Source organism: Lissotriton vulgaris, chromosome 5 (genome assembly GCF_964263255.1).
Source record: "Lissotriton vulgaris chromosome 5, aLisVul1.2, whole genome shotgun sequence".
Taxonomy (NCBI): Eukaryota; Metazoa; Chordata; class Amphibia; order Caudata; family Salamandridae; genus Lissotriton; species Lissotriton vulgaris.
In genome coordinates, this window is record NC_141693.1 from 1,529,509,387 (window position 1) to 1,529,530,875 (window position 21,489).

General features: G+C 45.6%; 1 protein-coding gene across 1 annotated transcript in view; it reads right to left on the reverse strand.

Annotated features, from left to right (window-relative positions):
• Positions 1-21,489, reverse strand: part of LOC147712936 (cytosolic phospholipase A2 gamma-like) — a 405,968-nt gene that overhangs the window by 319,429 nt on the left and 65,050 nt on the right. Inside the window, exons 3-4 of the mRNA XM_086923599.1 lie at positions 9,750-9,772; positions 9,537-9,648 (exon numbers count right to left, since the gene is read on the reverse strand). Coding sequence (XP_086779725.1) covers positions 9,537-9,648; positions 9,750-9,772 — 135 coding nt within the window. The remainder of the gene's footprint in view (positions 1-9,536; positions 9,649-9,749; positions 9,773-21,489) is intronic.

Sequence of the window (21,489 nt, forward strand, 5' to 3'; positions counted from 1 at the left end):
CCACCCCACTCTCCAACAACACCAGCCAGCCTACCATCTCCTCCTGGAGACCAGTCACCACCAAAGACACCATTTCGACCATTAAAGGCACCCACTCAGGGGCCCCCATGGACCCCTGCGCACCACACATCTACCACAGAGCCGCCATTGCTCCGGAAATACATAGCACCATCAACACCACCATCAAGACCGGCATCTTTCCCAACGACTGGAAACACGCAGAAGTCAGACCCCTGCTCAAGAAGGCCTCAGCTGACCCCATGGACCTTGAGAACTACCAATAAATCTCCCTCCTCCACTTCGCGGCTAAAGTCAACGAGAAGGTGGTCAACGCCCAGCTAACAACTTTTTCCCAAGACAACTTCATCCTCGACCTCTCCCAATCCGTATTCCTGAGCAACCATAGCACCAAGACCATTCTACTTGCCACCTCAGACGACATTCACACCCTCCTCGACTAAGGACACACCACAGCCCTGATTCTACTCGATCGCTCTGTTGCGTTCGACACCGCCTCCCAATGCACACTCACTGCCAGACTCCACAACGCTGGCATACAGGGAACCACCCTTGGTGGATCCACTCCTTCCTCATCAGCAGAACTCAAAGAATCAGACTGCCACCCTTCCTCTCCGAACCCACGGAAATCAACTGCGGAGTACCCCAGGGATCGTCGCTCAGCCCTCTGCTCTTTAAGATCTACTTCGCCCCCCTCGCCACTATCGCCACCATCGTCAGACAGCACAGACTCAGCATAGTTTCCTAAGCCGATGACACCCAACTCATCCTCTACCTCACCAAGGACCCTTTCACCACCAGACTCAACTTCCAGGAAGGAATAAGGGCTGTCACATCCTGGATGAGCAGCAGCTGCCTGAAGCTCAACTCAGCTTGGGAGAACACCTGGTGGCCCACCACCCACGGTAGCCTTCCCATCCTCACAGACCACGCTCGAAACCTCAGCATCGTACTCAATTCCTCCCTCTCCATGACCTGTCAGGTCAACTTTGTCGCCTCCAGCTGTTTCAACACCCTCCACATCCTCTGAAAGACCTTCAAATCGAATCCCCCTGAATCAAGGAAGACCATCACCCACGCACTCATATCCAGCAGGCTGGAGTACGGAAACGACCTCTACTCCGGGATCAACAAGTCTCTGCCTCGCAAACTCCAGACCATAAAGAACACCGCAGTCAGACTCGTGCTTGGCATCCCTCGACATGAACACATCACCCAACACCTGCATAACCTCCTCTGGCTACCCATTGAGAAGAGTCACATTCAAGATACTCACCATGCCTACAATTTCCTCCACATATTTACAACAAGGGGTGGTGAGGGACAGAGTCTCTGAATTAAACAGAATACTCTCACCCAGTCAAGAGATCAGGGCTAGATCCAACACCGTTTTTTAGCTCACTGCACCATCCCAGTTTCAGAACCTGGCTGTATGCAAATTAGTCTGTTCCTGTCCCAGTGCATGATGGGAACAGGGCAAACCAAACTACAAAAGCCAATTCTTACACTGGGAAGGAAACAAGCAACCGGGGACCGGTTTCTGGCATTTCAGCCTCTTCGGCCCGGCTTGCTTGAATCCTGATGGTGCAATGAGCAAGGGACTCACATCTGAGCATACCCTTCCACGCTTAGGGTGGACAAAAATATTTACAACAAGGGGTGGTGAGGGACAGAGTCTCTGAATTAAACAGAATACTCTCACCCAGTCAAGAGATCAGGGCTAGATCCAACACCGTTTTTTAGCTCACTGCACCATCCCAGTTTCAGAACCTGGCTGTATGCAAATTAGTCTGTTCCTGTCCCAGTGCATGATGGGAACAGGGCAAACCAAACTACAAAAGCCAATTCTTACACTGGGAAGGAAACAAGCTACCGGGGACCGGTTTCTGGCATTTCAGCCTCTTCGGCCCGGCTTGCTTGAATCCTGATGGTGCAATGAGCAAGGGACTCACATCTGAGCATACCCTTCCACGCTTAGGGTGGACAAAAATATTTACAACAAGGGGTGGTGAGGGACAGAGTCTCTGAATTAAACAGAATACTCTCACCCAGTCAAGAGATCAGGGCTAGATCCAACACCGTTTTTTAGCTCACTGCACCATCCCAGTTTCAGAACCTGGCTGTATGCAAATTAGTCTGTTCCTGTCCCAGTGCATGATGGGAACAGGGCAAACCAAACTACAAAAGCCAATTCTTACACTGGGAAGAAAACAAGCTACCGGGGACCGGTTTCTGGCATTTCAGCCTCTTCGGCCCGGCTTGCTTGAATCCTGATGGTGCAATGAGCAAGGGACTCACATCTGAGCATACCCTTCCACGCTTAGGGTGGACAAAAATATTTACAACAAGGGGTGGTGAGGGACAGAGTCTCTGAATTAAACAGAATACTCTCACCCAGTCAAGAGATCAGGGCTAGATCCAACACCGTTTTTTAGCTCACTGCACCATCCCAGTTTCAGAACCTGGCTGTATGCAAATTAGTCTGTTCCTGTCCCAGTGCATGATGGGAACAGGGCAAACCAAACTACAAAAGCCAATTGTCTCCTTTCTGGTGAAGAATTGGCTTGGTAGTTTAGTCTGCCCTGTTCCCATGATGCACTGGGCCAGGGACAGACTGATTTGCATATAGCCAGGTTCTGAGCTGGGATGGGGCAGTGAGATAAATAACGGTGATGGATGAAGCCCTGATCTTTGGACTGGGTAAGAGTGGTCTGTTTAACTCAGACACTCTGTTCATCACCACCCCCTTTTGTAAATCGTTTTTGGCCACTATAGGTGTGGCAGGGTATACTCAGACATGAGTCCCTTTCTCACTGCTCCATCAGGATTCAAGCAAGCCGGGCCGAAGAAGGCTGAAATGCCAGAAACCGGTCCCCGGTAGCTTGTCTCCTTTCTGGTGAAGAATTGGCTTGGTAGTTTAGTCTGCCCTGTTCCCATGATGCACTGGGCCAGGGACAGACTGATTTGCATATAGCCAGGTTCTGAGCTGGGATGGGGCAGTGAGATAAATAACGGTGATGGATGAAGCCCTGATCTTTGGACTGGGTAAGAGTGGTCTGTTTAACTCAGACACTCTGTTCATCACCACCCCCTTTTGTAAATCGTTTTTGGCCACTATAGGTGTGGCAGGGTATACTCAGACATGAGTCCCTTTCTCACTGCTCCATCAGGATTCAAGCAAGCCGGGCCGAAGAAGGCTGAAATGCCAGAAACCGGTCCCCGGTAGCTTGTCTCCTTTCTGGTGAAGAATTGGCTTGGTAGTTTAGTCTGCCCTGTTCCCATGATGCACTGGGCCAGGGACAGACTGATTTGCATATAGCCAGGTTCTGAGCTGGGATGGGGCAGTGAGATAAATAACGGTGATGGATGAAGCCCTGATCTTTGGACTGGGTAAGAGTGGTCTGTTTAACTCAGACACTCTGTTCATCACCACCCCCTTTTGTAAATCGTTTTTGGCCACTATAGGTGTGGCAGGGTATACTCAGACATGAGTCCCTTTCTCACTGCTCCATCAGGATTCAAGCAAGCCGGGCCGAAGAAGGCTGAAATGCCAGAAACCGGTCCCCGGTAGCTTGTCTCCTTTCTGGTGAAGAATTGGCTTGGTAGTTTAGTCTGCCCTGTTCCCATGATGCACTGGGCCAGGGACAGACTGATTTGCATATAGCCAGGTTCTGAGCTGGGATGGGGCAGTGAGATAAATAACGGTGATGGATGAAGCCCTGATCTTTGGACTGGGTAAGAGTGGTCTGTTTAACTCAGACACTCTGTTCATCACCACCCCCTTTTGTAAATCGTTTTTGGCCACTATAGGTGTGGCAGGGTATACTCAGACATGAGTCCCTTTCTCACTGCTCCATCAGGATTCAAGCAAGCCGGGCCGAAGAAGGCTGAAATGCCAGAAACCGGTCCCCGGTAGCTTGTCTCCTTTCTGGTGAAGAATTGGCTTGGTAGTTTAGTCTGCCCTGTTCCCATGATGCACTGGGCCAGGGACAGACTGATTTGCATATAGCCAGGTTCTGAGCTGGGATGGGGCAGTGAGATAAATAACGGTGATGGATGAAGCCCTGATCTTTGGACTGGGTAAGAGTGGTCTGTTTAACTCAGACACTCTGTTCATCACCACCCCCTTTTGTAAATCGTTTTTGGCCACTATAGGTGTGGCAGGGTATACTCAGACATGAGTCCCTTTCTCACTGCTCCATCAGGATTCAAGCAAGCCGGGCCGAAGAAGGCTGAAATGCCAGAAACCGGTCCCCGGTAGCTTGTCTCCTTTCTGGTGAAGAATTGGCTTGGTAGTTTAGTCTGCCCTGTTCCCATGATGCACTGGGCCAGGGACAGACTGATTTGCATATAGCCAGGTTCTGAGCTGGGATGGGGCAGTGAGATAAATAACGGTGATGGATGAAGCCCTGATCTTTGGACTGGGTAAGAGTGGTCTGTTTAACTCAGACACTCTGTTCATCACCACCCCCTTTTGTAAATCGTTTTTGGCCACTATAGGTGTGGCAGGGTATACTCAGACATGAGTCCCTTTCTCACTGCTCCATCAGGATTCAAGCAAGCCGGGCCGAAGAAGGCTGAAATGCCAGAAACCGGTCCCCGGTAGCTTGTCTCCTTTCTGGTGAAGAATTGGCTTGGTAGTTTAGTCTGCCCTGTTCCCATGATGCACTGGGCCAGGGACAGACTGATTTGCATATAGCCAGGTTCTGAGCTGGGATGGGGCAGTGAGATAAATAACGGTGATGGATGAAGCCCTGATCTTTGGACTGGGTAAGAGTGGTCTGTTTAACTCAGACACTCTGTTCATCACCACCCCCTTTTGTAAATCGTTTTTGGCCACTATAGGTGTGGCAGGGTATACTCAGACATGAGTCCCTTTCTCACTGCTCCATCAGGATTCAAGCAAGCCGGGCCGAAGAAGGCTGAAATGCCAGAAACCGGTCCCCGGTAGCTTGTCTCCTTTCTGGTGAAGAATTGGCTTGGTAGTTTAGTCTGCCCTGTTCCCATGATGCACTGGGCCAGGGACAGACTGATTTGCATATAGCCAGGTTCTGAGCTGGGATGGGGCAGTGAGATAAATAACGGTGATGGATGAAGCCCTGATCTTTGGACTGGGTAAGAGTGGTCTGTTTAACTCAGACACTCTGTTCATCACCACCCCCTTTTGTAAATCGTTTTTGGCCACTATAGGTGTGGCAGGGTATACTCAGACATGAGTCCCTTTCTCACTGCTCCATCAGGATTCAAGCAAGCTGGGCCGAAGAAGGCTGAAATGCCAGAAACCGGTCCCCGGTAGCTTGTCTCCTTTCTGGTGAAGAATTGGCTTGGTAGTTTAGTCTGCCCTGTTCCCATGATGCACTGGGCCAGGGACAGACTGATTTGCATATAGCCAGGTTCTGAGCTGGGATGGGGCAGTGAGATAAATAACGGTGATGGATGAAGCCCTGATCTTTGGACTGGGTAAGAGTGGTCTGTTTAACTCAGACACTCTGTTCATCACCACCCCCTTTTGTAAATCGTTTTTGGCCACTATAGGTGTGGCAGGGTATACTCAGACATGAGTCCCTTTCTCACTGCTCCATCAGGATTCAAGCAAGCCGGGCCGAAGAAGGCTGAAATGCCAGAAACCGGTCCCCGGTAGCTTGTCTCCTTTCTGGTGAAGAATTGGCTTGGTAGTTTAGTCTGCCCTGTTCCCATGATGCACTGGGCCAGGGACAGACTGATTTGCATATAGCCAGGTTCTGAGCTGGGATGGGGCAGTGAGATAAATAACGGTGATGGATGAAGCCCTGATCTTTGGACTGGGTAAGAGTGGTCTGTTTAACTCAGACACTCTGTTCATCACCACCCCCTTTTGTAAATCGTTTTTGGCCACTATAGGTGTGGCAGGGTATACTCAGACATGAGTCCCTTTCTCACTGCTCCATCAGGATTCAAGCAAGCCGGGCCGAAGAAGGCTGAAATGCCAGAAACCGGTCCCCGGTAGCTTGTCTCCTTTCTGGTGAAGAATTGGCTTGGTAGTTTAGTCTGCCCTGTTCCCATGATGCACTGGGCCAGGGACAGACTGATTTGCATATAGCCAGGTTCTGAGCTGGGATGGGGCAGTGAGATAAATAACGGTGATGGATGAAGCCCTGATCTTTGGACTGGGTAAGAGTGGTCTGTTTAACTCAGACACTCTGTTCATCACCACCCCCCTTTTGTAAATCGTTTTTGGCCACTATAGGTGTGGCAGGGTATACTCAGACATGAGTCCCTTTCTCGCTGCTCCATCAGGATTCAAGCAAGCCGGGCCGAAGAAGGCTGAAATGCCAGAAACCGGTCCCCGGTAGCTTGTCTCCTTTCTGGTGAAGAATTGGCTTGGTAGTTTAGTCTGCCCTGTTCCCATGATGCACTGGGCCAGGGACAGACTGATTTGCATATAGCCAGGTTCTGAGCTGGGATGGGGCAGTGAGATAAATAACGGTGATGGATGAAGCCCTGATCTTTGGACTGGGTAAGAGTGGTCTGTTTAACTCAGACACTCTGTTCATCACCACCCCCTTTTGTAAATCGTTTTTGGCCACTATAGGTGTGGCAGGGTATACTCAGACATGAGTCCCTTTCTCACTGCTCCATCAGGATTCAAGCAAGCCGGGCCGAAGAAGGCTGAAATGCCAGAAACCGGTCCCCGGTAGCTTGTCTCCTTTCTGGTGAAGAATTGGCTTGGTAGTTTAGTCTGCCCTGTTCCCATGATGCACTGGGCCAGGGACAGACTGATTTGCATATAGCCAGGTTCTGAGCTGGGATGGGGCAGTGAGATAAATAACGGTGATGGATGAAGCCCTGATCTTTGGACTGGGTAAGAGTGGTCTGTTTAACTCAGACACTCTGTTCATCACCACCCCCTTTTGTAAATCGTTTTTGGCCACTATAGGTGTGGCAGGGTATACTCAGACATGAGTCCCTTTCTCACTGCTCCATCAGGATTCAAGCAAGCCGGGCCGAAGAAGGCTGAAATGCCAGAAACCGGTCCCCGGTAGCTTGTCTCCTTTCTGGTGAAGAATTGGCTTGGTAGTTTAGTCTGCCCTGTTCCCATGATGCACTGGGCCAGGGACAGACTGATTTGCATATAGCCAGGTTCTGAGCTGGGATGGGGCAGTGAGATAAATAACGGTGATGGATGAAGCCCTGATCTTTGGACTGGGTAAGAGTGGTCTGTTTAACTCAGACACTCTGTTCATCACCACCCCCTTTTGTAAATCGTTTTTGGCCACTATAGGTGTGGCAGGGTATACTCAGACATGAGTCCCTTTCTCACTGCTCCATCAGGATTCAAGCAAGCCGGGCCGAAGAAGGCTGAAATGCCAGAAACCGGTCCCCGGTAGCTTGTCTCCTTTCTGGTGAAGAATTGGCTTGGTAGTTTAGTCTGCCCTGTTCCCATGATGCACTGGGCCAGGGACAGACTGATTTGCATATAGCCAGGTTCTGAGCTGGGATGGGGCAGTGAGATAAATAACGGTGATGGATGAAGCCCTGATCTTTGGACTGGGTAAGAGTGGTCTGTTTAACTCAGACACTCTGTTCATCACCACCCCCTTTTGTAAATCGTTTTTGGCCACTATAGGTGTGGCAGGGTATACTCAGACATGAGTCCCTTTCTCACTGCTCCATCAGGATTCAAGCAAGCCGGGCCGAAGAAGGCTGAAATGCCAGAAACCGGTCCCCGGTAGCTTGTCTCCTTTCTGGTGAAGAATTGGCTTGGTAGTTTAGTCTGCCCTGTTCCCATGATGCACTGGGCCAGGGACAGACTGATTTGCATATAGCCAGGTTCTGAGCTGGGATGGGGCAGTGAGATAAATAACGGTGATGGATGAAGCCCTGATCTTTGGACTGGGTAAGAGTGGTCTGTTTAACTCAGACACTCTGTTCATCACCACCCCCTTTTGTAAATCATTACAATTTCCTCCACAACACTGGACCCCAATACCTCAACGACCTCAGACACGCCCCCTCCCTGAAGATCTTCAGAAAGACACTCAAGACCTGGCTCTTTGACTGAATGGAGCTAACTACCCCCGAGAGCCTTGAGACCCTCACGGTTGAGTAACGTGCTTACATTTCACCTATTTTATGTTCCACAATTTCTACAATGTTGATGGTTTATGTCATGTATCTTTGATAAAACTGTCCTATGATACCACTTCACACCATGTCAAGTGTATTGGTTTTTAACTTCTCAGACATTTTTACATTTGCCTTTTCCAGGACGTGTGCCAGACTTTCCAGAGACTTTATCTAGACATTTTTCTTTCTTTGTTGATCTATGCATAGATATCTTTATACTTTGCATGTTGAACCGTTACCTGACTCTATAGTTAGACTTTTCCTTGCTTTTAAACTTAGTGGTCTCCATGTTAGACTTTCAGCTAATTTATCTCTTTTCTCGGAGGCAGTCTACATGTTCGTCCTCTTGTTTATAATTGTCCCATAGCTTATGAACTAAGTAGCTTTATGCTTATTCGTTACTGAACTTCATTTGAACTGATTCCGTTATGTACATGTTCGTCCTCTTGTTTATAATTGTCCCATAGCTTATGAACTAAGTAGCTTTATGCGTATTCGTTACTGAACTTCATTTGAACTGATTCCGTTATGTTATGAGTTCTTGCAATTAGCTTTATTTTTATCCATTACTGGTGTTATTTGAAGCTGATTAATTAACTATTTTTGTCTACTTAAATGATTTTTAAGCTTTGAATAAGCCTTTATGGTTTTGACTTAGGATAATGTCCTGTGAGTGTCTACTTTATTTGTTCATGGGCCAACTCACTTGGCCCCAATCCTACCAATTACATTTACTAGTGGAAAGCGCAGACGGAATTTATATGCATATATGTACATATATAAAATGGATTCATTCACATTCGCTCTGTAAATGTGTAGGCATTTATATAGCGCACTGCTACCCGTAGGCGTCCTGGCGCTTCGACCGCCGCGAAACCCTTCCTGGCTTCCCTGAGAGATGGTCCCTTATTGGGTATCTCCAGGGTGAGACCAGGCATCCCCGGCGGTCTGGGGGGCCGTTAGTGAAGATGAGGCAAGCTAATGCCCAGAGTTGCCGAGTGTGATCGCTGATCAGAGTGGGCACCGAGGCGAGAGAATTATTGAGTCCGCTGACCCTGGTCCAGAAACCTGCCGCGCCGGGAATCGAACCCTGGTCCCGGGCCGTCCTCTGCTCTCGGGTCTGCCGCCTCTAACCAGTGAGCCACACTACTTCATCCAAACCTTCCAGTGCACGAAAGTACAAATTCACACACTCCATCCAAGTCTCAGACTCTTTCTTCTTAGAGTTTCTGTAGTGTCTGTAGATTTGTGCTAACGGTTCTTGGATCTTTTTTTTATTTTTTTGAATTTCACATGTGACTTTTGTCTGGAAAACCGAATAACTGGATAATACATTGTTTTCAAAATCACAGGACTTCCAAAAATGTACACACCCTTGCAGCAATGGTAAAAGTGATTTAATGGAACCTTACCAGATCACACTTGATCGAATTTCTTCCAAGGCACTCAGTAATAACCTTCTTTCTTGCTTCTGTAGCAGCTTTTTCACCAACTGATAATTCCTTTGACCATCGGATGTGGGTGCTGATGGATGTTAAGAATAAGGGTATACACCTCACATTTCATAACACTCACAACACACATTATAACATTAACAAGAGCATCAAGAGGCAAAGCAGCATTACCTTGGTATATTCGCTGTGGTTTCCTGTGGAAAATAAAAAATAATTACTACCTCTGATTTTCCTGTTGTATTAATATAATTTCCAATAATCTTCACTCTAACCAACCATGCATACTTTACAGAGCAGAACAGTAAGCAAAGGGCATAGATGTATACAGGACACATCATTGTGATAGAGGTACCCATACTGTGGTGCAGCACATCATTTGTTATATGTTTTTTAAAATTGCAGAGCAAAAGAGTAACTTCTGAAATACCTCAATGGTGTGCAAAACTATCACACAGTCTCCCCCCTCTAAATATGGCTGACTCCATAATTTAGCATTAGGTTAGAAGGGACTTGATCTTAAATACTAGATGCTTCATGATGTTGTCAGTAACTTAATGTTATTATACATTCTACTTTTGTAGATTTGGAGTGGGCAGTGATGTTGAAAAGGAATGGACTTCTTAAATGTTTACCAAGGATCTGTGGTTCAGTACAGAGGAGCCTGATGTGCAAAGCTTTTACAAATGACAAATCACTTGCAATCTGATTTGTGGAAAGACAAATGGCCCACAGCTGTACTAAACCTGAACACAGGAATGTGAAATATATTGCACAGGGTATTAGAATTTGAAGAAATATACACATTTTGAATGTGAATTGCGATTACAAAATACTGAAGCTCCAATGTGCAAAACCTTCACAGATAGTCAATATTCCCACAAACCCCAAATTGCATTTGCAAAATACCATAAAGACCACCAGGTTTAATCAGATATAAGTCATATAAGCATCCCCTTTATATACAATGAATCCATCAAAATGAAATGACACTATGCCATAATGTGGTTTGTGACGATTTTGTGTGAATATCATAGGTAAATATTTAAGTTTAAATGTCTTTATTTTGGCCACCAGCATCATAAAAGTGTGCATACAGATAAATAATCATAACAAATAGGTAAAACAATACAATACATTTTGAAAAGGACCAAATTCACAGTTCATAAAAATATAAATGCACTCCAGAAACTGGTTTTAACGGCTATTTAAAAAGGTCAGAGCTAAAACATGCAATATATGCAAAAAGTGTGATAGTTTTACAAGAGAAAGAGCACATTAATGATAAAGCAATGTTGTGACAGGTCAGCAGTACAAACATCTTCATACTACTGATGGGGGGGGGGGGACCAACTCCTAAGGACTCACATGGCACCCAGAAACTTGGCAACAGAGATGGCGATTACCGGGCGACTGTCTATTCTAAGTATAAAAAGAGCAATAGAGTGTTTGCATACACCTAGCAACCTACATAAAAGTAACCTACATATATGTGCTAGAAAAATACTGGGGAGGCAAGCATAAGCTGGTCATGCAAAATTAATGTTCCATGCACTCTCCTCTAAGAAGTTATAGGCTGGATAAACAATAACTTCCCTGCTGGCCCATTTGAAAGTGAATGCCGTCAACGGTATGGTGCCCCCTCTAAACTGAAAATATAATTCAGTCCAATATGTCAGACATCTTGACCCGGAACAACTTTTACCCACAAAAAGGCTTATAATCAATACATTCACTTGATAGCATGGTACAAGCAGCTTTCCGCGATTCATTGGCCATTTTAATTGCCCGATAGTGCTGCTTACGTATGACCTTGGATGGGCAGTTGGTGGCAGCTGATTGCTCTAGCAGCTCAGGCAACCCAAGGGAGTAAAGCATCCTTCTTGAAGTTCAAAAGCCAAGGGACATTAAGAAAATGGTCAGCTTTGATTACATCCTAAGGGCAGCAACAAAAGTGGGTGAGTTCAGAAGTAGTATGTAGGCGCCTCCAATACAGTAAAGGAAGCAGCTTGATTTTGGTCGCCAAACCTCATTCTACCAAGTCCCTAAGCAGTGGCTACAGAAGAGTACTAGGAGGGTGAAAAGCAAGATTTCTCAAAAATGTACTTTCAACTCCAGTTAGTTTCTCTGAATTGGAAACTCCCACAGTTTTGGCCTGTAAAGGGCCAAGCACAATGCCTCTGCCTCATCGATTTAGAGTGCAAGTGTAATAGGTTTGGTGTATGAAGTGCAATATTTCTTGAGTAATACACCCAAGATCTGCTTGAATTTTATGGACACATTGTTCACGTGAGAATTCCAAGTCATGCCTCCAGAGAACTTCACACCAAGGTAGGTAAAAGAGTTCAGCTTCTTAAGGGGAACCCCAGAGAACAATTCTCCCCGCAAGCCATTTGTGTGGATTAAACAACATCAGTTTGGTTTTGGAAGCATTGATCTCCAAGCCACGAGCGTGTGAAAACTTGATAAAGCAGGTCAAAAGTTTCTGTAGCCAGTTCTGTGGCTTGACGATCAACAAAGTTTTGTTTGCAAATAGGAGGAGTGGGGTTTTAACTTTGACCAACATGGGGGCATCTGTGTCGATCTGGAACAAGAAGTGCACAATTTAATTTATCGGACCCTCCAGCATTTTCCGATTCACAAAATAAGTGCAAATACATCTGATTGGAGTGATGACCACACTATTTTTCTTTTTGGCCACAACAAAGGTCTCCAGCAGGCAGCAAAAGAAATTGTAACCTTTTATTGGCTGTTTCTCCACATGTCATTACATGGCACAGTACAGCCGTAATAGCTGCCTGCTTCTTCCTGACACATTAGGAAAGTCATTGTACAACAGTGTCAATGACAGTGCCAATGGGTCCGTCCACTGCTTGCATTCTCTAGTGTGTGTATCCAGAGCAGCACGTATCTCACAAAAAAAGGGGGAAACAATGCTGTTGAAAGAAAAATTAGAAAGCAAAAGTAGTGCTTCACTGGCAAACTCTGTAAAGTGGCTCCAAAGCAGAGGTCTTCAAACTTTTGGATGTAAAGACCCCCCTTTCAACATTTTGAGTTGTAAGGACCCCCTCCTGACAAAAATTTCTAAACCTGTAGGCAGGGCTACTGGAATTATGAAGCAGTTGAGGACCAAATTAAGCGAAAGGCTTGACTAAATTGTGTGGGAAGAAAATGTAAATGATGTTATGTGATGTCGCGTATTTTGGATTAGCAATGCTTAATTATTTTTAAATTAATTTATTACACACAGAAACACTGAGGACAGATTTCACCCCATCAGTACTTGTTTATATCCAAAATACAACAATTAACGTCAGAAAGATTTCTAGTCAACCTTGGTAAAGGGCCTTCCACTCCGCAGGAATACGTGCTGCCACAATAAAAGCTCACCTGGCCCTGGCCGGGAGCAGCAGGGGTCCCTTAAAACCCTGTCGGTCTTATGCAGAGTTAAGCAATTTACCTATGCCGCTTTCCTCTCACCCCCCTCCCTTCCATCCCTCTCTCCTCTCCCAACCCCAGATCTCTCTATCAATTTGCAGGCCATTTTCTTTCACCCCTTTTTACTACTTATGAACTCTCCACATTCAACCTCTCACTTCACCTTTAATCACCTCTTGCTATTCTGTCTTTTCACTGCCCTCATCTCTAAGAGTCTCTCGCATTTATCTCATGGCCTCTCTGGCCCACCACCTCCAGTGCCCTTCACCACTTCTCATTCACCTCATCTCTCCATTCAACTTTTTGTCTATTTGTATCTTACACCTCTCCAGTCCCCCCATTCATCTTTCACATCTCCCCTTTGTTCTAACAGAGGCCCTCACCTTTGGCTCACACTCACTACTTGCGTGTCCACACTTCTCTTCTGCAATTTACATTTCTCCTCATCCCTGACCTCTTCAATCAAATTCTCTCACTCCCTTGCTGTCCTCTCTCATCATCACATCACCAAGCATAAGGGTCGGACCTGTATGCTCCTCTCAGCCCGTGCCACTCTGCTTATTGTTCCCTAATTCAAGAAGGCATGAGTTGTCTGTTTCGCTGTTTTGGTGCTGGCCGCGCAGTTATGGGACTTGCACCCTCCTTTACTTCACTCCACCAAGAATCTATTGTCCTTTAGGAAGATATAAAAACCTTTCTCTATGCTCTGTAGGTTACCCCATTTGGCTGGTTCTCCTTCTCCTTCTGTGTGTTTGCCTTCAGGCAGCAAATGGTTATTAGCCCTAGGACATCTTTTGGTAACAGTAGTGCACTACAAATGTAAATAATAATAATCGGCTGAATCAGGGAAGCCACTAGGCCAGAACTTTGGGGGGGGGGGGGGGGGGCTAACACTCCCAGCCAGGTCTGGCCCTAACACTGGTTGCACACGGTGCAAAAGTATTGTTTGGTGCCTCACCTCCGTTTAATTCTTCTCCAGGAATTCCCTCACTAGCACTCACCAAAAAAGCACCTCATCTCTCTATAGCACCTTTCTGACAAACATATATTTTTTTTATAGCACTACTCATAGTTTACTCACACTTTTTTCTGTGATCTGCATGGTACATATTCTTTGTAGCAGACACATTAACCATCTGCACTGTGTGGGTGACAAGAGTGCCCATGTGAGTGCACGGTGAGCGATGCAACAATGTGAGAGTAGGGTGAGAGGAGTGACTGCAGGGTGAGTAAGGTGGCCGTACGAATTTAGGTGCGGTTGCAAGTTCAGAATAGGACGAATGAATGTATGATTACTGTTGGGCTTGTTTGAGTGAGTTATATATTCAGCAGTGAAGGGGACAGGTGAGTGAAGTGTCACTTGAGTGCAGAATGAGTAGTGTGCTTGTGTGACTGCAGGGTGAGGTATAGGATGAACAGCGCAAGTGCATTGTGAGTGCTGAGTAATCACTGTGAGTGCAGGGTGAGCAGGTGAATGGTGTGAGTGCATGGTGATGAGTGTGAGTGCAGGATGAGCGTGAAAGTGAAGGGCGAGAATGAGGAGTGAGTTGTCTGAATGCAGGGTGCATTCCCAGACACTTGTAATACTCAGCATGGTATTGACGGTGGCATAGGGTTTAAGATCTAAGTTAAACTATTGCTATTATGGCATTAATCGGGGATCGAGGGTGGAGGAAATAAATAATGTGCTGATGCTCCAACAAACTTCCAGTCCTATGGCTAGGGTTGCCAGCAGATTATTTTGATGGCTTAGTTGGAACAAAAATAAGCAGACACCTAAAGCTGTATTTTATGCACTTATATGTGTATACTTCGAACAGCAAATATAAATAGAAAACACTTTTAATTGTGTTCTAGGGCGGCCTGAAAAGTCCATGACTGATAATTAAAGAGAACAAAGACAGAAAAGTCACATAATGAATGAATACATACTTTTTCATTTATAAATCTATTTAGTGTTCAGAGGAGGTCTCTGCAGGCTCTTTAAAAAACACACACAGGCATTTTACTTTCGGCAACCCTACTTTATATTCCTGTTCATGAAATGCATTCTCACACTACAGCAGGAAATGTGAAATACAAATGTAAGGAATAGGCAGAGTAGGACCCAGGGGGTACTGCAATCAGGAAAAAAATCACTAAGCCTCTGTAACCAGTTTACAAAGGCATGTAAATATGTAAATAGCATTTAAAGACCTGTGAAAAACTTTGACTAGTGTGCTGGAGATAAGACTCCAGACACTGCCCAGCTGAGGCCCCAGCAGCTCGAGTTACACTGCAGCACCCCGGGCTGAGACACAGGACGGGAGAAGAGGGGGGCTAAAGCCCTGGGGCCTGGGCAGAAGTGTCAGTCTGAAAGCGCGTCCCCCTTTGCATCGCTCCACGGCCCCCCTGGGGGTCGCGCCCCACAGTTTGAAGACCCCTGCTAAAGTGTTTGGGTATAAATAAAACCAATTTGGCCACTTCATGGCCACTTTATCTTATTTCATTCATTTTGACGGATTTTGAACAATTTTCTTTCTTCCTTTTTTTCTCTGCCTGGAGGTTGCACTATGGAAAGGAAAATTATCTCAAAAAGACAACATTTTCACCAATGTGTTTTTCACATAAACGTGCAAAAAATATATAGCAAACAAACACGCTCAAATACTTTAAACATCCCTGTTTCATCCCTGTTTCAAAGCAGAATACTCAGCTAAGATACATTCAATTGATGTAAAGCTGAAAAGGAATGATAAAGACTAACGTGCCACAATAATGCAGCACAATTTCCAATTTTGTGCTCCAAAATGTAAAAATCTATGCCAAACTATTCGGGGGAGGGTCTGATTAATACATAGGGAAACCAGTGTAGAAATGAGTAGTCAACCCAATCATAGGGAGCAACATGTTTCTAGGTTCCAATGCAGTTGAAGTGCCATCCCGTGCAACCAGTAGCCAAAATGTGAAAACCATTGCTAGCTAAACACGCATCCGTGAGAGCCCTCCGACTCTGGTCATCCATTTTTTTGGAATTGGTGATACCCCTTTATAGGCTTTCCTAATTAAAGGAATGCATAATTCTAACAGATGTACAGCCATGTGAATGCTTCAGCATCATACAACAATATCACTTTTCCTTAGTGTATGCAGCGAGATCCTTCTGCTTAAAAAAAGGATCGTTGCATGCTCTATGTAGTAAAGGATGTGATGATAAACATCCTACAAAGAATACATTCAAGCTACCACTACATCTGAGGTGACATGCATCAGCATTAAAAAAATGCCATCAAAATCACTGATAAATGTGCAGTAAAAAAATGTCATGAACATATTATGCTAATTAAATATCAACTGGCCTGCATAGTTGTGTCAAGGATGCAAATCTAAACTGAGAATAGGACAAGTTACAGTAATGAAATATTACTACATGTACGAGGAAAACAAAACATACAAAACCTTTCTAAACATAACAACATGTAAACTGCCAAATATATCAGAGTTACTTCTGCTTTGTCTACATATAAAATAGTGTCATAACCTCTTTCAGATGGCCATGTGGCAAGCAGTTCCACCGGGCACAACCGTGGGGGTGGAAGTATTTAATTTTCTAATGCTACCCACAGAAAAGAAAAATTCGACATTCACAAACAATGACATAATACCATTGAGGTGTTTCTATGGTGATACCCTGTACCGCTCCGTCCTCTCGTTAGTGATAGTAATTACACATTGAAAATTGGTAATACCCAGGGTACACCTGTGAGAAAGTCATCCTTTTTGCCTTGATCACCCCCATTTTTAGGTCAAGCCTCGGCAGCGCTTGTGCTGTTCGTCAGAAATGCTGTATTCAATCTATGGGCTGTTGTTTTTGTTGGACTTCGCATTTTTCCTTCTCGCACAGCTCGTGCTGACCCCTCGTCCTGTCAGGGAACTGAAGCCTGTTACATCCTGAAAATGTCTGTGTGGATCTGAGCCTTGTCATGGAATTTCGGTTGGCACAGGGATCACTTTTTTGGCCATTCCAACGCACATGATTAGTTTTGATAAAGGGGCTAGAAACAGTATGCGGTTAATTATTTTTAGGTTCATTTGGTGCAAAATACACCATGCAAAAAATAAAAACTTGTTTTTTGTAGGCACGAGGAGAGGCGATGTTGAGACTCCAACCCGATTCCCCATTTCCAAGGTCGGCAGCTCTGGATGTTATGCCTCATCCGCTCTCCAAAGCGATTACATTTTTTGGGGGGTTTAGTCTCTGTTTCCTCCACCTCAGCTTACTGAAAGTAGCAGCTCGAGCTCCTGGGTTTCTCCATGGAAACCAGAAAGAGCAAGCATGCTTTTGTCTGGCGTCCTGTCATCTGCTCCGAATACACCCCGGCTAACAAAAGTATGCCGCCCTTCTCCAGTGATATCGCACAGCACCCGCTCCCCCCATTAAAGAGATTATATAACAGGAATAGCTGCCTGCTGCCTGACATTTTTTGCGCATCTCCCACCCTTGTGGGGAGGGTTGCTTTCATAGCATGCAACAAGTGTCCCATCAGGTACCCTCGAAAAATTGGTCTTTTGACCTCAGGGGCTGCAGCTTCTCCCTCGTTTGTCATGAGTGTAGACCCCAAGCATTATTCATTAATGGGTAAAGTTACAAAATCAAAACAAGTGAAGTAGTGAATGAGTGAGTAAGTATATTGTGATCAGGCCTGCCTGTCACAAAACGTCTTTGTAGTGGAGCAGGGCTGTTAGCAGAAGAAAGCCACCATGTTTACCTCCTGGTCACTGTCAAAAAGAGACACATTCTGCAAGCCACAAATATATCAGTTTCCATATAATTACACTTTTCACTTGGATCTGATGGTTCACTGGCAAGATAGCTCATTTAACATCATTCGCTTTGTAATAAGTTAGACCCATTCTATCGTTCAAAAAGCAGATGTACTTCCAGCACATTACATATCTAAAAATATAATTAAGAGAGGGTTAATTATCTGTGTTCTTTTAACAGGTGTGCTAAGTGTGAGATAAATAGCTCATCTAGTATCACATGAGTTCCGACAGTGTGTGAAGGACAGAATGCCAATTTTGTGAATACATAATAAGTAGCCCAAATTGATTTGGCTCAACTCGCCTGGCCACATACTCTCCAGATACAGTGACACTTGGCTACCACCATGAGCGAATTTTGCGAATCTCGCGTTCGCGAATTTTGCGGATTTGCAAATTCGCAATCCGCAAAATCCGCGAATTCTCGCAAATATGCAGATTTTTTTTATGTTCGCACGGGTTTCTGCAAGTTCGCGAGGGTTTTGTACAATTTCGCAAATTGCGAAATTGTACAAAACGCGTGCGAACTTGCAGCAACCCGTGCGAGCACAATTATATGAAGAGAAAGAAGCTCCTGGCCACAGGAACAGCACGGGGATTGCGCTCATGAAAGTCAAGGATGCAAAGGCCTCTACCCAGCATCACAGCTGATTTTCCACAGTAGATTTGGGAAGAGGCACACCTGTCCCGCCTCGAAGACGCTCCTGATTGTTTTTGGGCTAATTAATGAGTCACTGATTTTGAGCATCAACTAGTTCGAGCGACCATGCAAAGGCCGCCCTCTACCCAGCATCACAGCTGATTTTCCACGGTAGATTTGGGAAGAGGCACACCTGTCCAGCCTCGAAGACGCTCAGGATTGTTTTTGGGCTAATGAATGAGTCACTGAATTTGAGCAACTAGTTCGAGTGACCATGTGTGTGTTACTATGCAATCGCCCTGAAGGGCGCAGGGGTCCCTTGAGTGACCTGTGTAAGGCTGTGCCTGTAACTATTTTACAATGGCGCCAGCAAGCTGCCAGCGCCGTTGTAAAATAGTTACAAAGTTAGCTTGCACAGGAAGCACTTTAGATAAAATAAAGCAGCACCTGCTTCGTTTTATCTAGTGGTTCCTGTGCAAGCTAACTTTGTAACTATTTTACAACGGTGCTGGCAGCTTGCTGGCGCCATTGTAAAATAGTTGCATGAGTGGGGGTTCAACATTTGAACCCGTTTCGCTCGCAGATTTTTTTTGCGGATTTTGCGGGAAATCCGCAAAATTCGCGGATTGCGGATTTCCCAAAAATCCGCAAAATCCGCGAGCGTAACGGATTTCCCGCTCATAATTAGCTACCACACACAGGGCTGCCGCCACTCAGCTCGAGGACCATCTCTGCTCCACTCTACCTCACCCTGCTCGACCATGGTTGGCCTATACCTACGAGTTGAGACTCCTCGGAATTAAAAGCCTATACCAATTGAGCTCAACTCGCCTGGCCACAACAGTTATGCCTGGCTACTACACACAGTGCTGCCACGGCATGCTGCATCGCCGCTGAGACGATCCACACTCAACTCCTCCTAGCTCGCCTCTGGGTCGCTCACAGTCCTGAGCAACCTAGTATTCCCATTCTGATATGCCCTGGACTCACCTTATTGTTCGCTCCTCCTCAACCCTAGATTTACTCCCTTTCTCTCCAGCATGGAAGGGCCCTGCCTAGGGTTGGATTGTTATTGAAAATCGGCCCGGGCAGGCTAAAAGAAAGTGGCCCACATTTGCATATTGTCATGCAAAACACTGCTTCAGCGAAATGTTATTTTAAAAGGGGGTTGGGGGGTTAAAAGAATGCACGGACTAGGTTACAGTGGTGAAACACCTGAAAACAAGTGAGGCCACTTCTGCTCAGGCCCCCTGCCCCGCTCAGTATGCACACATTATTTGGCCGGCCCAGCGAGAGAAAGGGAGTGACACCTTTGCCATTGATAAGAGGGAGGTAATGGACGCCCATTGACCTCCAGAAAGGCAACTCAGGCACCCACTGGGCCGCTGGCAGCATTGAACAATACAGAAGCAGTACACATCGGCCCCCAGACTGCTAAAAAAACAGCCCACAGCTGGAATTGGCCACAGGCCCCTCGGGCATTGACCGATTGCCCTCCTTACCAATCCGACGCTGCTGCCTAACCGATACGAGGACAAATCCTGCACTGAGGTCTTTGCTCCTTATCTTTCCAAAACCACCACTAAATCCTTCAAGCATTCTATACTGAAAAATCATCCTGAGACCCTTTGCTCGGACCTGCGATTTAGCGCAGACAAGAGCATCTTCTGATAGCCAAACTTTTAGTAACAGAGGGAGTCCCATCTTTCAGTTGGAGAAGATAACTCATCTATACATCTGTCTGGTGATGGGCTACTGCCTCAAGGCTGTGACTGTGCTTTCCTTGATAAGGATGATGCTTGTAGATCTGTGCAACCGCACATTTTACTTTACTTTTTACTTTTTACCTTTTACTATTCAGATTGCTTGGCCCTTTTACAGTTTGAGACAGAGTTGCACTAACACAGGTCGTAGGATATTGTAGGTTTTGAGTGCCAGACATGAAGATAGGCATTCCGTTTGCCTTTCATTGTAAGCCCTTTTCCTCTCTATCCATAGACCGGGCCTCTATTCCTGAGCTGTCGCCAGGGGAGGTGAGGTCCGATCCTCGTGAATCACGGGTGAGCATAGTATGATATAAATATTTAACCAGGCAGTAGTTGTACTCATAAGGACGATGATAACATGTATACAATGTTCACAATGACTCATTGTTTTCACACTTGATCTGAGCTGTACGTTTTCTCATAGACATTTTCTTTTCACGTGCCATCAGCATCCGGGGATTTGCGGAGGATTGCCACGCCTGAAATTCAGGTTACTTTGTTGTATTGATTCCAACCTTGTTTTGTTTTGTATAGACACTATTTGTTTTTCACTGCGCAGTAGCAATAGAATATAGAGTGGTCCTGAGGAAGGCCTTGGATTATCTAGAAACCAGTTGGCTGAAACTTGTGGACCCAGCTTTGACATCCTTGCAGTTTTTTTGTTAAAACTGCTTTTGCACTGTTTTTAGGTGGGATAGCAGAAGATACTCATTAAAAAAACATTTTCTTGTGACATCCGATTTTAATTGCACTTTCACCACCTTGTTTGCACTGCGCCCATCACGCCAAAACTGTTTTTCACTTCTGCTGGATCCTGTAGAGTTCCATTCCATAGATTATATTTGAAAACATCTGCGAGCTCCCTTCTGGTAGACAGAAGGTCGCATCCCTTGGGTACATTAACGTGTAACCAATGGGAGATCCCAGATGATGAAGCATGTCACCTTGGTGAGTGATGGGAATCCGTCCTCCTTTTAAGATTTTCTTTTTTTTTAAAGATTACCTATTTTCCCTGTTGGTCCTCTGACTATGAAATCATTGAAACTTAGGTCTCGTTTTTCTAGGGTTGTCTGGACCCATTAGACCTGTGTATTTTTTAATGTTTTGTGAATCATTAATGGGGAATATATCCACGCCTGGTCTTTAATTGTTCCTTTAGCCTCTTCACCTCCGTTTGTTTGATTTTACCAGCACTGTCCCCCATAATTGCTCTCAAACCCTCGGCCCTCTCCCCGCATGAGCCTCCCACTTATAGTGATATTGACAC